The sequence below is a fragment of the Colobus angolensis genome, unplaced genomic scaffold (assembly GCF_000951035.1).
Source record: "Colobus angolensis palliatus isolate OR3802 unplaced genomic scaffold, Cang.pa_1.0 Scaffold96, whole genome shotgun sequence".
Lineage (NCBI taxonomy): Eukaryota > Metazoa > Chordata > Mammalia > Primates > Cercopithecidae > Colobus > Colobus angolensis.
The window spans coordinates 3,128,541-3,143,075 of NW_012123598.1; the positions used below are offsets into that span (position 1 = coordinate 3,128,541).

The 14,535-nt window shown below is 48.6% G+C and overlaps 1 protein-coding gene across 1 annotated transcript in view; it reads right to left on the reverse strand.

Moving 5' to 3' along the window:
- Positions 1–11,935: 11,935 nt before the first annotated feature.
- Positions 11,936–14,535, reverse strand: part of LOC105504950 (leukocyte-associated immunoglobulin-like receptor 1) — a 45,822-nt gene continuing 43,222 nt past the window's right edge. The window contains exons 2-7 of the mRNA XM_011932596.1: positions 13,936–13,974; positions 13,170–13,298; positions 13,034–13,076; positions 12,908–12,945; positions 12,636–12,688; positions 11,936–12,097 (exon numbers count right to left, since the gene is read on the reverse strand). Coding sequence (XP_011787986.1) covers positions 11,951–12,097; positions 12,636–12,688; positions 12,908–12,945; positions 13,034–13,076; positions 13,170–13,298; positions 13,936–13,974 — 449 coding nt within the window. The 3' untranslated portion in view covers positions 11,936–11,950. The remainder of the gene's footprint in view (positions 12,098–12,635; positions 12,689–12,907; positions 12,946–13,033; positions 13,077–13,169; positions 13,299–13,935; positions 13,975–14,535) is intronic.

The following is a 14,535-nucleotide window of genomic DNA, read 5'->3' on the forward strand; positions in this document are numbered from 1 at the left end:
AAGAAAGAAAGAAATGCAGAGTCAAAATTACTGCTGAAATTGGGCTGGCTCCTCTCCTGCCTTCTCCAGCCTTAAGTTCTTAGAAAAGGGTCATTCCCTGGATGTGGACAGGTGCGTCCTCCCAGACTTCCTGCTTCAACCCACTGAAAACACCTGGAAAGTTTGGGTGCTGGGGGTAGAGGGCACAGTGAGTCTGGACTGACAGTGACTGTTCTAGGAGGGGACTTGCAGGGACACCTGGAGAAACTGAGGGAGAAGGGCACCTCTACGACCTCCAGCTCAGATTCCTTTCCAGAAATCCTCCATGCAGTGGAGGCAGGAAGGTGTGAGAGTGGGGAGGTGAGATGAGACTCGGGATCCGGTCTGCAAATCCCCCAGAGCCTGCGGCCTCATGGGTCCCATACTTCAGGAAGAACCAAGTGAGGCTGCCTTGGGGGGGCATCAGAAGGAACATGTCCCCCTCATGTAGCTGATTGGACCATCGAGCCATTTCCATGTGATGAAGCAGAGGAGCTGACCCGCCCTGACACATGGAATTTCCATCTGCTGAAGCAGAGGAGCTGACCCGCCCTGACACATGGAATTTCCATCTGATGAAGCAGAGGAGCTGACCCGCCCTGACACATGGAATTCAGATTCTGTTGTAGGAGGTTGGAAAATAAAGTTTTAGAAGTATTTTTGAGGAACTCTTTGCATTTTTGGAGAACCAGAGATGCAGGCATTGAGGAGGCTGTACTTGGAGGACCAGCAATTAGATTACAACACAGAACTGCATTCTGGGAGATGTCAATACTGTCGTCACTAGACTGAGAGGCTGATATTTTCTCCACTAAGACTGAATAGCATCTGAGACAGCAAAATTTGTACCCCTGAGGCTCAGCCCTGAATATTGAAACTCTGCAGTGGCAGAGTTTGAAAACTTTATGCGTTTGAAAACTTTACGTATGTAATGAAACTTCATCATAAGAAATTCTGCATGGTGTTTAGTTACCTATGTCATTCACTTTCAAATTTATTTTTCACATAGGTGCATCCTAGTTGGTAAAGTCCCAGTCACATGTCGTTATCTTTTCTGCAGGGAAGGCAGGGAAATTAAGTTTCTCCTGATACCTTGAAAGGTGTAGACTCAAATGTGTGCACTTCCTTAGACATACCAAAGTACTGAAAAATACTGAATGACCAGCTGGGCGCGGTGGCTCAGGCTTGTAATCCCAGCACTTTGGGAGTCCAAGGTGGGTGGATCACGAGGTCAGGAGATCGAGACCATCCTGGGCAACATGGCAAAATTCCATCTCTACTAAAAATACAAAAATTAGTTGGGTGTGTTGGCCTGTGCCTATAATCCCAGCCACTCGGGAGGCTGAGGCAGGAGAATCGTTTGAACCCGGGAGGTGGAGGTTGCAATGAGCCGAGATCGCACCACGACACTCCAGCCTGGGTGACAGAGCCAGACGTCACCTCAAAAAAGTAAAAATAAAATTATCCTCCTTTAATTGCTTTCTTTCCCTGAACACTCCTGGAGGTCTCTCCGATTGCCCCAGTGTTCAGCCCTTCCATGGTCAACAATGAAAATTTTAATTTAACCTGTTAGGCTCAACCCCTCACCCCAGCAAATGATAATAATTCTCCTCCTAAATCTTTTCTTTTTTTTTTTTTTTTTTTTTTTTTTTTTTTTTTTTTTGAGACGGAGTCTCGCTCTGTCGCCCCGGCTAGAGCACAGTGACCGGATCTCAGCTCACTGCAAGCTCCGCCTCCCGGGTTTACGCCATTCTCCTGCCTCAGCCTCCCGAGTAGCTGGGACTACAGGCGCCCGCCACCTCGCCCGGCTAGTTTTTTGTATTTTTTAGTAAAGACGGGGTTTCACCGTGTTAGCCAGGATGGTCTCGATCTCCTGACCTCGTGATCCGCCCGTCTCGGCCTCCGAAAGTGCTGGGATTACAGGCTCGAGCCACCGCGCCTGGCCTCTCCTCCTAAATCTTTTCCCTTCTTTGAGTCTGTAGCTCCTCATAGCTACTGACGCTTCCTGAGTACACTGAGTACTCTCTCATCTGAGGATATTCTCTACCCTTTCCTTCTCCTCTTTTCCTCTCTGGATCAATTATCTATCTTTCCGGTATCATCTGAGAGGTTTTCATGGCCAAGCGGCCTTGCTTCACTCCTTAGGGAAAGTAAAACTGGTATCTCTTTTGCATTTCAGCAGCGCCTACGCTTCTGGTAGCAGAGTCCTATCACTGCATTGAGGTTTTCTCTGTCAGAGTGCGTCGGGTGCAGGGGCTGAGTCTGACTCATTTTCACATCACCTGTTTCCTGTACAGGATGTGGCACATCAGAGTCCCGAGTCCCAGGAGGTGTTGTTGAGTAAATACTTGAGAAACAAAAAAAAAAAAAAAGAAAAAGAGAAAAATGCCAGCATCCCTCCAGGCTGATAAGTCTCTAACCCTAAGAGGGGGAGCCCACAACTTTGGAAAGTAAATCAGGGAATATGTCAGATGTCCAAGGACCTTCAAGAAAATGTTAACAACGATTCATAAAAACAGGTATTATTGGCCGGGCGTGGTGGCTCATGCCTGTAATCTCAGCACTTTGGGAGGCTGAGGCAGGCAGATCACAAGGTTAGGAGATCGAGACCATCCTGGTCAACACGGTACTAAAAAAAAAATACATAAAATTAGCCAGGTGTGGTGGTGGGCACCTGTAATCCCAGCTACTCGGGAGGCTGAGGCAGGAGAATGGCGTGAACCCAGGAGGCGGGGCTTGCAGTGAGCTGAGATCGCACCACTGCACTCCAGCCTGGGCGATGGAGCGAGACTCCGTCTAAAACAAAAGAAAACACACACACACACACAAGTTACTGAGCAAAGTTTATCAGGCTCTGGCTAGCCACATAATAATGGTAATATTATTATCATTTTTAGAGTAATATTATAGTAGCAATAACAATAGCCCACATTATTGGGTAAGTCTAACAACATGTTCAAATTTTACTTTGCACGTCACATGTATTAACTATGTAGTTCTCTACAAAAACTCTGTATAAGGTAAGTACTAGCATTGTCCTCATTTTATAAATGACAAAATTGAACCGTGTAGGTAGCTTTTCCTAAATCTCATAGTTTTCGGAGACAAAGCAATGATTATATCCCAGCCTTCCCGGCGCCAGAGCCTTCCCTCCTAGCTAAACAGAGAAGCAGAATATAATAATCCCTGATCATCCATCTTCCAAACATCCTGACAAAGCAGACAGCATTATTAGTGCCATTTTTATGGAAAAGCGAAGTGAGTCTCAGACAGGTAATGCGACTCTCCCAAGCACATGGAGGTAGCAAGGGCAGATCCAGGTTTTGAAAGCAGTTTGGTGTGACTTCAAGCCTGTTGTCTTTTAGCCATTACCCAATAGCTGGTATCTCGAAAGTCTGGGAAGAGATATTCTCAGCTAGATTGGAGAGAACCAGCTCTTTCTGACACCCCGGGTTGTTCTAGCTGTCCTGATGATTGTGGGAGCTTGCGTTCTGAGCTTCCAAATTCTACTTGCTTGCAGAATCTGTGGAAAGTAAGGGTTATTTTTCTCCAAAAACACCGCCTTAACAACTGACATCCTCGTTTTCCAATTTACCCTAATGCCTAAATATTACCCTGAAAAAAAATATTGTTTTTTTAGATTTTTCCAGGAAGACTCTATTTCAGACTCCCAAGATGAAGACTCAGCATATGCAAATTATCAAGTAAGAGACGAAAATGGAGAAAGCAGCGTTGCCTCCTGGACGCTGGCCATGGTGCTGAAACTACAGACAGGGGCCGACATCCCAGTCAGTACTGTAAACAGCAACCGCAAGAACCACTGTCTTCGGACTGCATCCAGACAGGGGAAATAGGAAGGGTGTCTAGATATAAGGCCAGATATATTGGGAACATTCAGAACAGGAGTCAGAACTTAGCAGGAGGTGGAGAAGCTCAAGGTGTAAATGATGCTCATATGGACCGTGGAATCTTGACATCTGGATAAGGCCATTTTTTTTCTGCTGTACACCAGAGTGGGCAGGGAGGAAGCAAAAATGGAATCACTCTGGTCTTGCCTTGGTAATAGAAAATAGTGTCTTTCATGCACACGTATGTTTATTGTGGCACTATTCACAATAGCAAAGACTCGGAACCAACCCAAATGTCCATCAACGATAGACTGGATTAAGAAAACATGGCACATACACACCATGGGATACTATGCAGCCATAAAAAACGATGAGTTCATGTCCTTTATAGGGACATGGATGAAGCTAGAAGCCATCATTCTGAGCAAACTATAGCAAGGACAGAAAACCAAACACCGCATGTTCTCACTCATAGGTGGGAATTGAACAATGAGAGCACTTGGACACAGGGTGGGGAACATCACACAGCGGGTCCTGTCATGGGGTGGGGGGGGAGGGATAGCATTAGAGTATATACTTAATGTAAATGACGCGTTAATGGGTGCAGCACACCAACATGGCACATGTATACATATGTAACAAACCTGTACGTTGTGCACATGTGCCCTAGAACTTAAAGTATAATAATTAAATAAATAAAATAGTGTCTTTTTTTTTTTTTGAGACTGAGTCTCGCTCTGTCACCCAGGCTGAAGTGCAGTGGTGCCATCTCGGCTCACTGCCACCTCCACCTCCCGGGTTTGAGGGATTCTCCAGCCTCAGCTTCCTGAGTAGATGGGATTACAGGTGCACGCCACCATGTCCGGCTAATTTTTGTATTTTTAGTACAGAAAGAGTTTTACCATGTTGGTCAGGCTGGTCTCAACCTCCTGACCTTGTGATCCTCCCGCCCCAGCCTCCCAAAGTGCTGGGATTGCAGGCATGAGCCACCGCACCTGTCCAAAAATAGTGTCTTATTTTAATGTAGTGTGTGTATAAATTATGAGCATGGTAAGATTGTGCTCATATTAGGACTTTGCTACTTGTTCTACAAATACCATATCATTACTTTTTATTGTAATAAAGTACACAAACATAAAACTATCCATTAACTACATAAAAGTGTATAAATCAGTGGAATTTCGTGCACTCATAGTCTTCTTCAACCATTACCTCTATTTAGTTCCAAGTAATCTACATCACCTTAAAAGAAAAGACCACACACTTTGGAGAAAACAGAGCCAATACTGTGTGTGTGTGTGTGTGTGTGTGTCCCTCTCTCACTGGGAGAAGATATTCTCAGCTAGATTGGAGAAAACCAACTCTTCCTGAAACCCTGCATTACTCTAGCGGTGGCTTTGCAGAGAGTGGTTTGTGCAGATGTCAGTCGGCAGAACGTTTTGGACTTCAGAGTCTACACACACCCAGTTAGGTCTTGGATGGTGGCGAATTCTCATCTGAGACCCTGATTAGTCCCTCTTGTCAATAGCTAGCACAAAAATAAGGAAGGGTGGTCTCCTAGCCCCCATCCATAATGAGTCTTCCCATCATCTCCTCCTTCTGTATAGTCAGGAAGCCTGTGCCTCCCTCCCAAGCCACTGAGGAACTGAGGGCTTTCTGCATTTCTTTGTCTTTTTAGAATTTCTCTTGTAGCTCTAAAGACCTTTACATTCCAGTGGATCCTCATGCTTCTCATATCTTCTGTCTCTCAGGGCACAGTCCTGCCAGGGGGTTAAAAGCATCTGTCAGATTCCGAAATCTCCAGTCACCGCCAGCCTCATCTGAAATCCCAAGTCACCTGCTCACAGGATGGAGGAAGCTGAGGACTCTGCTCTGTTCCGGGGTTCCTGAGGCTGGCAATGACCTTCCATGCAAAGAGCCATCCCCAAGAGGATAGGATGGACCAAGAATTAGGAACACGCAGAGAAGGACTTGAAACTTTTTAGGGTCACAGGTGAGAGTGACTGGCAGAGGCCAAGGGTACAGGAGGTCTCCCAACAGAGCTGGGGTCTTGGGGGAAGGCACTCCCTTCTGGTTCTTGGGGTCAGCAAGGTGTGGTCTGATAGAGATGGAGGGCAGGTTCACACTGTTGGCTGTGGTGTCCTCCTGGGACCAGGTGGGCTAAGCCTCTCCAAGGGCACAGACCTGTGGGTTTCCCCAAACCTCACTCTCAAGCCCAGGAGAGACCCAGTCCCACTAGTCACATCTCTTCAAGAAGAAGAAAATGAAGCTCTTGGGTCAGTGATCCCTCCATGAATCAAGGCCCATGAGCTTTGTGATTCTTGGTCTAAACCCCTCCTCCCCAACACCTGCCCAGGCTCTACATTTTCCCTTCACATAGACACTCTCCTTGACCATGCTCGACTCAGGCTCCTCTGAGCTCCCTTTATGAATGAGCCCTGACTTCTGGGCTTCCATGTTTATCTCTGCTTTGCCCAATTTTAGTAAGAATTGCAACTGTTTTCCAATTCTTACTTAAGAAAGAATCCTGCAGAGTCAGTTTAACTCTAGATATCTGATCACCCTTAATCAGATGGTTCACAGGTAAGAACCCTTATTCTCCATCAGCGTCAGCTGATGTCTGGCCGCCTTGGCCTGCCTTCAGCAAGAATCCTGCTGGGTCGGTTTAGCCAGAGTCTTCTTAACCCCTGAGGACTTCTCTTAGCAATTTTCCACTTACAGACCCCGCTCTCCCTGCTCCAAGGTTACAAATTCTCACTTTTCCTGTTCTACTTAGAGTTGAGCTCCATCTCTTTCCCACACTGTGTGATTCCATCACCATGGTCCCTGGACCTACAGCAATAGTCCTGAACAAAGTCCTCCTTACTGTGTCTTAACAAGTGACACTGGATTTTTTTTTCTTCAACACCCTGCCCAGCTGGTCCAACAGTCTGAGAAAGGGAAGTCTGGACCCCTGGCCTCTGCTCTAGACAGAAGCCGAGAAGTGGTCTGCAGATCAGGGTGCTGTGATTGCCACTCTGGGCATCTCTCACGCGCTCAGGGCATCTCAGTTCCGTGGTGGGAACCACTGTCCTCAGAAAAAGCTGTTTTCTTTCTGTGTGGAAGTAACCACCCGAATCCCCAAAGAAACAGGAAGAAAAAGGTCAGCAACAAAATTCCTATTAAAATTCTCCACATTTTGGCTGGGCACAGTGGCTCATGCCTGTAATCCCAGCACTTTGGGAGGCTGAGGTGGGGCAGATCACTTGAGGTCAGGAGTCTGAGGCCAGCCTGGCCAACATGGTGAAACCCCGTCTCTACTAAAAATACAAAAATTTGCCGGGCGTGGTAGCACATGCCTGTAATCCCAGTTACTCTACTCAGGAGACTGAGGCAGGAGAATCGCTTGAACCTAGGAGGTGGAGGTTGCAATGAGCCGAGATCACGTCACTGCACTCCACCCTGGGTAACAGAGCAAAACGCCATCTCAAAAAAAAGAAAAAAAAAATTCTCCACATGCAAATAAACTGAAACACAGCCCATACATAGCGCCACTGACTCCCTATCAAATGTGAAACATTTTAAAGTGATGTTTCTCCACATGGGAAAGGCTGGTGGGGAGAGAAAGGGACAGGGCATACTATCACACAAACCAAGCATTTTTCAGGAGGGTGTGCAGTGTGGGATGTGCTACAAACTATGAGGGCTCATTGCGGACGTGCAACTGAGGGAGGGATGCTTCTGGTGAATTTTTAAGAGAACAAGCAGTTTATTAAAAAGCCTGCAAAATATTGATCCTGTTGGGGGGTGGAGCCTATTATATATGCATGATAAAACAGCAAAATAAAAATAGTCAACATTTGCCTGGCATTTTCAATGGAACAGACTCTGGTTTATTTCACTGAAGCATCATCAAAAATCCAATGAATTATATTTCTTTCCTTGGGTAGTTAATACCTGAGGAGTTAAATAGCACTGCATGCCAGTGAGGATTCCATCCTTGTATGTGTCTGTGTGGGTTCATGTGTGTTTGTGCAACAGCTCATGGTGCACTCGGTTCAACGGAAGAAATACGTCTTCTATGGGGCTGGGCGCGGTGGCTCACGCCTGTAATCCCACCACTTTGGGAGGCTGAGGCGGGCGGATCACAAGGTCAAGATATCGAGATCATCCTGGTTAACACAGTGAAACCCTGTCTCTACTAAAAATCCAGAAAAGTAGCCGGGCATGGTGCCAGACACCTGGAGTCCCAGCTACTCGGGAGGCTGAGGCAGGAGAATGGCATGAACCCAGGAGCGGAGGTTGCAGTGAGCAGAGTTTGTGCTACTGCACTCCAGCCTGGGTGACACAGCAAGACTCCGTCTCAAAAGAAATAAAAATAAAAATAAAATAAAAAGAAGTATGTCTTCTATCATTGATGTCACTCTTCCTCATAAGTTGCCCCTGGTGAACACACACACACACACACACACACACACACACACACACACAGTCCCTGGAGTTTACACTCAGCCCTTCACAGTCGTTTTTTACTTTCTTTAGTATGATTTCATCTTCCCAGTTTCCATCTCTCCTGAGCTCCTTTCCAGGGTAGTGTCCAATATGGAGGAAGCAGGGGTCAAAGGTGATGCTTGGGACAGCGGTTCTATGCCCTCCTGCTGGCCTTTGGGCTTTGGGTCTGAGCTGAGTGGGGTCTGTGGGGTTTGCTTACTAGATTGTGGGGCTACCCCACTGATGTCTGTACCTGATGGCCATGGGTCCTTCCTTCCTCTCTCTGCTCCCTCAAGGCCTGGGGACCCTTCTTGTTGACTCAATGTCCACTTAGTCCCAGGGATTCAGGGACATCTGTGAGTATCTGCTGCTGCCCCATCTGGCCCAAGCGAGGCCTCTCCTCCCCTCCATGTTGGGCCCCACTGCAGCCCCCTGATGTTCACCCCCAGGACACTCCTCAGGGGAACTGGGGTGGGGTCATGATCACAGGGTGGGCCTTCCCTCTCTGCCTGGCCGCGCTGCACCACCAGGTGGGTTAAACGTGACTCCTCCTCCAGGTGGGCTTGGGGACCATGGAGCAGGAAGGACACCCCCTCCACACAGCAGTGTCCCCAGACCCATCGCCCTGAGTCCCAAACCCTGCATTGCGCAGGTTGGAGGATCCAGAAGAAAAGATGAGTTGCTGCCTCTGCTCTTCTCTCCTCTCCCTGGACCCCTCCTCTTTCCACCAATCCCCACACAAGAACAGTTGGGTGCTTTTGTTTAATTTCCCCTAAACCATGGCTGCCCTGCTTTTCACTGCGGTCTCACTGACTGGAATTCCTGCACTTCCTTACACGGGAACAGGTACTGGGGTCTGCTCAGCCCTCCTGTGCTCTGCAGGGGTAGAAAAATTCACACATCCTCTCTCTGCTAAGGTCAGGCTGGCCAACCTTTGCTGAAGGCCTCATTTACCCACCTGTCCACCTCAGGGTCCCAGCCAAACACACAAGACGTGATGGGAGAAAATACTGCACTAATAGTTGAAAACCAACCAGAGAGAAGACAGACAGAGATACACAGATGCAGAGACATGCACACCAGAGAGAGAGAGAGAGAGCAAGGAGAATGTGTCCCACGTGAAGAACAGAGAAAATCAGTCATCATGTAACAGAAGAAAGCAAAAATAAAGAGCACACGTCTAGGAAACAGATCCTGGAAGGAAATTAAACTTGAGCACACATAGAAAATTAAGCTCAGTACAAATTAAAATGTGAGAGTATGGCAGGGCAAAAACCTCCCAGCGCGGTGAGGTGCAGCCTGTCCTGGAGTTCAGGAACCCCATACGGTGGGCAGCCCCTGCCCCTGAGACCTGGCTGACCTTGGAGAGGTTGCTCCATGTCTCAGTCCATAGTTTCTCCAAGAAAAAGGGGGAACATAATAAGGCATGCTGAGGACAGTGTATACAAGGACTTAATATGTCAATATTTGTGTAGAACTAAATTAGCAATTGCCGCATAGAAAGAGCTGGCTGAGCTTTTGTTGAGGTTTTTAAAATTATACCTATTGGCCAGGCGCGGTGGCTCATGCCTGTAATCCCAGCACTTTGGGAGACCAATGTGGGCGGATCACCTGAGGTCAGGAGTTCCAGACCAGCCTGGCCAAGATGATGAAACCCCGTCTCTACTAAAAACACAAAAATTAGCTGGGCGTGGTGGAGGGCGCCTGTAGTCCCAGCTACTCGGCAGGCTGAGGCAGGAGAATTGCTTGAACCCTGGAGGCGGAGGTTGCAGTGAGCCGAGATCGCACCACTGCCCTCCAGCCTGGGCGACAGAGCAAGACTCTATCTCAAAAAAAAAAAAATTATATATATCTATATGTATTATATATTGTATGTAAATATATAATATATATTATTTATTTATATTTGTTTATTAAATATATGTACTTTATATATAATGTGTATTTTATGTATGTATTATATATGGATAATTTTTTAACTATCCTTCTTGTAAAGGCCTGCAAGTGTCTTTTCTGTTTTTGTTTTGGTTCCGGTTTTCCGGGATTTTTGGATATTCTTCCTGCTCATTGATAGATCATAACAGTCTGTTTTAGAGGGTAGAATGTGATGTTCTGATATTTGTTTACCCATGCAGTCCTTTCCAGGCAGGGCCACACCAGGAGCCGTGCCCGTTTGAGTCGCCACTTCAGGCTTGGCACTGTTTTATTTTGTTTTCTTTTGTTTTGTTACATTTTGTTTTGTTTTTTAAAGATAAACACAAATTAACTCAGAGATTCTCTCCCCCTCTGGTGACTCACAGAGTAATTTCCTGTTTTAATCTGAGTTGGGAGATCACATGAGACCACACAAGTGGGCGGAGACATGGATATGCCTCGTCCAGCAGTGGACTCAGGGCTCTCTCGGGACACGTGAGCGTGTGGGCATGCTGTGTGCGCGTGTGAGTGTACACATGCTTGTGCGTGTGTGCGAAGCTTCGGGTAGGTGAGGTCAGCTCTCTGTCTGCACCCACCCACGCGTCCCTCAGACACCTCCTTCATTCATCCCTGAAACACAGGCTCCATCTGAAAGCACCGACACCAACTCTGAGTCCTGTGATGAGCAAGTTCAGGATGTCTTGGGTACCGCATGGGTGGTGCCGACTGTGCTCATTAATTTGATTATGGCGATCTTTGTGTGTATCAAATGTGTATCAAATTATCCCATTGTACACCCGGAATATATGCAATCTTGGTCCACTCAATTTTAAATTGAAAACGCTGACACCTCTTTTGTAAGTCCTGTTTCCCTCACTCAGCTTTGAACAACTGTGAAGGCAGAGACTCAGCCCAAGTGGCCTGTACACCCAGGACCAGGCACCAGGCTGTCAGGTGTGATGTCTTCAGAATTATTTACTGATGCACAGAGTAAAGTATGACCTAGAGAACCAGGCTTAGCTCTCAGCTGTGAATGTATAGCACTGTCTCAAGGTTAGCTCTTCACTTCTAGGAAGGTCTTTGGGGTCAGAAGAGCAGATCATTCCAACAAAGTTTCTGGGGTCATTGGAGATTCACAGGAGACACCTAGGACCAGCTGGGAGACTGCATCACTGCTCATCAGATCAGCTGGGTGTTTGTAGCTGGGTCTCTGGAGACAACCTGTAGCTGGGTTTCTGAAAATAGCCAGGTGACTATAGCTGGGTCTCTGAAAACAGTCAGGTGAATAAAGCTGGGTCTCTAGAAACAGCCAGACAACTGCAGCTGGGTCTCTAGAAACAGCCAGACAACTGTAGCTGGAGCTCTAGAGACAGCCAGACAATTGTAGATGGGTCTCTGGAAACAGCTAGCTGATTAGAGCTTCGTTTCTAGAAGTAGTCAGGTGTACATATCTGGGTCTCTGGAATCAATGGCAACACAATCTATCCAGGCAGCTGGTCAATTGTAGAAAGAACCACCTGGTTAAGGAAACTTCTGGATGCTGGTTAGAAAACTCGTCTCCAGCTCATGTCTCCAGGACAGCTGCCTGGCTCGCTTTCCAGACGATGATGAATCCAAGGGGAAGCCTTCCAAATGGCCACTTCAGGCTTTTCCTAGAGTGACTTTATATCCTCAGGCGCAGAGGTCAGGTGGGCCTGGGGTCAGTGTCTGGCAATGGCTGCATACGTGCAGGACTCAGCCATGGGCTTTGTGGACTGTGGGGACCCAGCCTGGGCTGTCCTCCGTGTGAGGGCCCAGTGGTCCAGCTGAGCATATGTCACCTCCTGGGAACTCCCTGCCGCCGGGGCCTGGGAGAGAGAGACCCAGGGTGAGGGAGTGCCTGGTGGAGGGTGAGGTGAGGGGCTGTGGGGCTGGAGCGCTGTGGCGGCCATCTCCATGGGCCCCGAGGACCCTCTCCTGAAATTGCATCCGTGTGAAGAGCCCTCCCACAGGGTATTAGGTTGGTCTACGTGACAATGAACAAGGCAGAAGGGAATACTCCTGACTTCCAAGCTGAGGCAAAAGACATCGTGCTTCCGCCCCTCCCCGCCACCCATCCTTGGATCCCTCCCTTTGGGGGATTCCGCGGTGTGGAGAGGCCCCTGTGAGAGGAACAGAGGTTTCCTGCCCACAGCCGTGGGAGTGAGCGTCTTGGACGTGGATCCTCAGCCCACGGGAGCCTTCAGATGCACACAGCCCTGGGCGACCTCTCGACAGCAACCTCAGCACAGGCCACGAGCCGGAACCGCCCAGCTGAGCCACTCCTGAACTCCCAGTCCCAAGGAGCTGAGATTTTTTTTAAGCTGTTAAATGTGGGGAACTTGAATAACTAGTAGGAAGGCTCACCGAGGTGTCCGTCTCTCTATCCTTCTCAGGAAGTCCATTGACTGTGGCCTTGTCTGGGAGAGAAAATACATGGCCAGTTTTCTGGGAAGGATGTCATAAAGCAAATCTGCCTGAGACCCCCCCAGCTTCAGTTGACATCCTGCACCCAATCTATAATGCAACCTTCTAGAATGTTCCCAAAGATTCTTCCCCCCACCCCCCACATTGCATCTGGATTGGCAAGAAGTTCCCACTTCCCCATCCCAGGCCTGTCCCTCCTCCTCCCCCTTCACCTGCTGTCCTCTCTAGAACATCAACAGCCAGGTCAGGCCTGAAAGGAAAAATAAAAGTGAACCTCAGGGGCAACCTGGGGGCAGAGGACTGGGTGGAGGTCCAGGAGTCATTCCCAGGGGCCTCACCTCAGCTGTAGCTTCTGCTTCTCGTCCTTGCTTCTGAGGGGCACTGAGGACAGTCAGGGTATGAATTAAGGAGACCTTCTTCCTAGCCTCTCCTGACAGCTTCCCCAGGTCATTCCACCCTGCCACTGAGACCTACCCTGCTGTATCTGATTCTGGTGATGGAGGAAAAAGAGGACCAGAAGGAGGAGACAAAAGAGGAAGACCGCTGAGACCCCGATGAGAATATAAAGATGCTCAGCACTCAGGCCTTGGAAAGCAGGTACATCTAAGAAAGACAGAAACAGGTTTTCAGCAGTGTGCATTTATCGAGCCCTTACTGTATGCCACACACATGACGTGTGCTTGTCATAGACGTACTAATATATAAAATCTCTCAGGTAAATAAGAGTGCTGCAGCGGGGGGCATGGTGGCTCATGCATGTAATCCCAGCACTTTGGGTGGCCGAGGCGGGAGGACCACGAGGTCACGAGATTGAGACCATCCTGGCCGACATGGTGAAGCCCCACCTCTACTAAAAATATAAAAATTAGCGAGGTGTGGTGGCACACGCCTGTAATCCCAGCTACTTGGGAGGCTGAGGCAGGAGAATTGCTTGAACCCGGGAGGTGGAGGAGGCAGTGAGCTGAGATCACGCCACTACACTCCAACCTGGGCGACAGGGCGAGAGTCTGTCTCAAAAATCATCATCATCATCATCATCATCATCATCATCATCATCCTGCAGCGCAGGGGTCGTTAACCCCTTCCTCCACCACGGGGGTCCTGAGTGCTGGGGTCCTCTGCACAGGGACACAGCCGACCATTAGCAGAGCAGGAATCTGATCAACCCCAAAGCCTGACCTCTTTCTCCTTCCCCAAGAGGCACACACCAGGCTCATGCTCCATGGCCCCCATCACTCACGATCATTGTGACTGTCGTCCAACGGCCTCTGCGTGGGTCCTGGGAGGGAGGAATCAGAAGGAGGAGGAGTTAGAGTCCTGAGCTGGACAGAGAAGGCTCTGAGTCCTCCCCCATCCACTGTGGGGATCTCTCTTCACTCCCCAGGACCCTGACTGCTCTTTCTAGACCAGCACCGTCCAGCAGAGTCTTCTGTGATGACGGAAACTTTCTACATCTACTGTCCAGTATGAGAGTCACACGTAGCTATTGATATTTAAATTTATCCAAAGTTGAATGGTGTGAGAAGCCAGCTGCACTGTCTGCATCTCGAGGGCTTAGTGATCCCACGTGCCTGATGCCATCCCTATTGGAAGGTGCAGATATAGCATGTTTCCTGGGCGTGAAGCTGTGGTAGACATCGCTGCTCTCTGCCCTCCCCGGATCTAGGAAGAGACTAACCACCCGTAACAAGAGGAAGGAAGACTTTCCCTCCCTGACCTCCTTCTGGGTTCCCACCAGAGTGCAAGAATCCCCGTGTCTGATTTTATCTGCCCACGCGGCAACCCCCTGATGGGGATGTAACCCGCCCTCCTGTGGGAAGAACCCAAGACCCAATGTGCT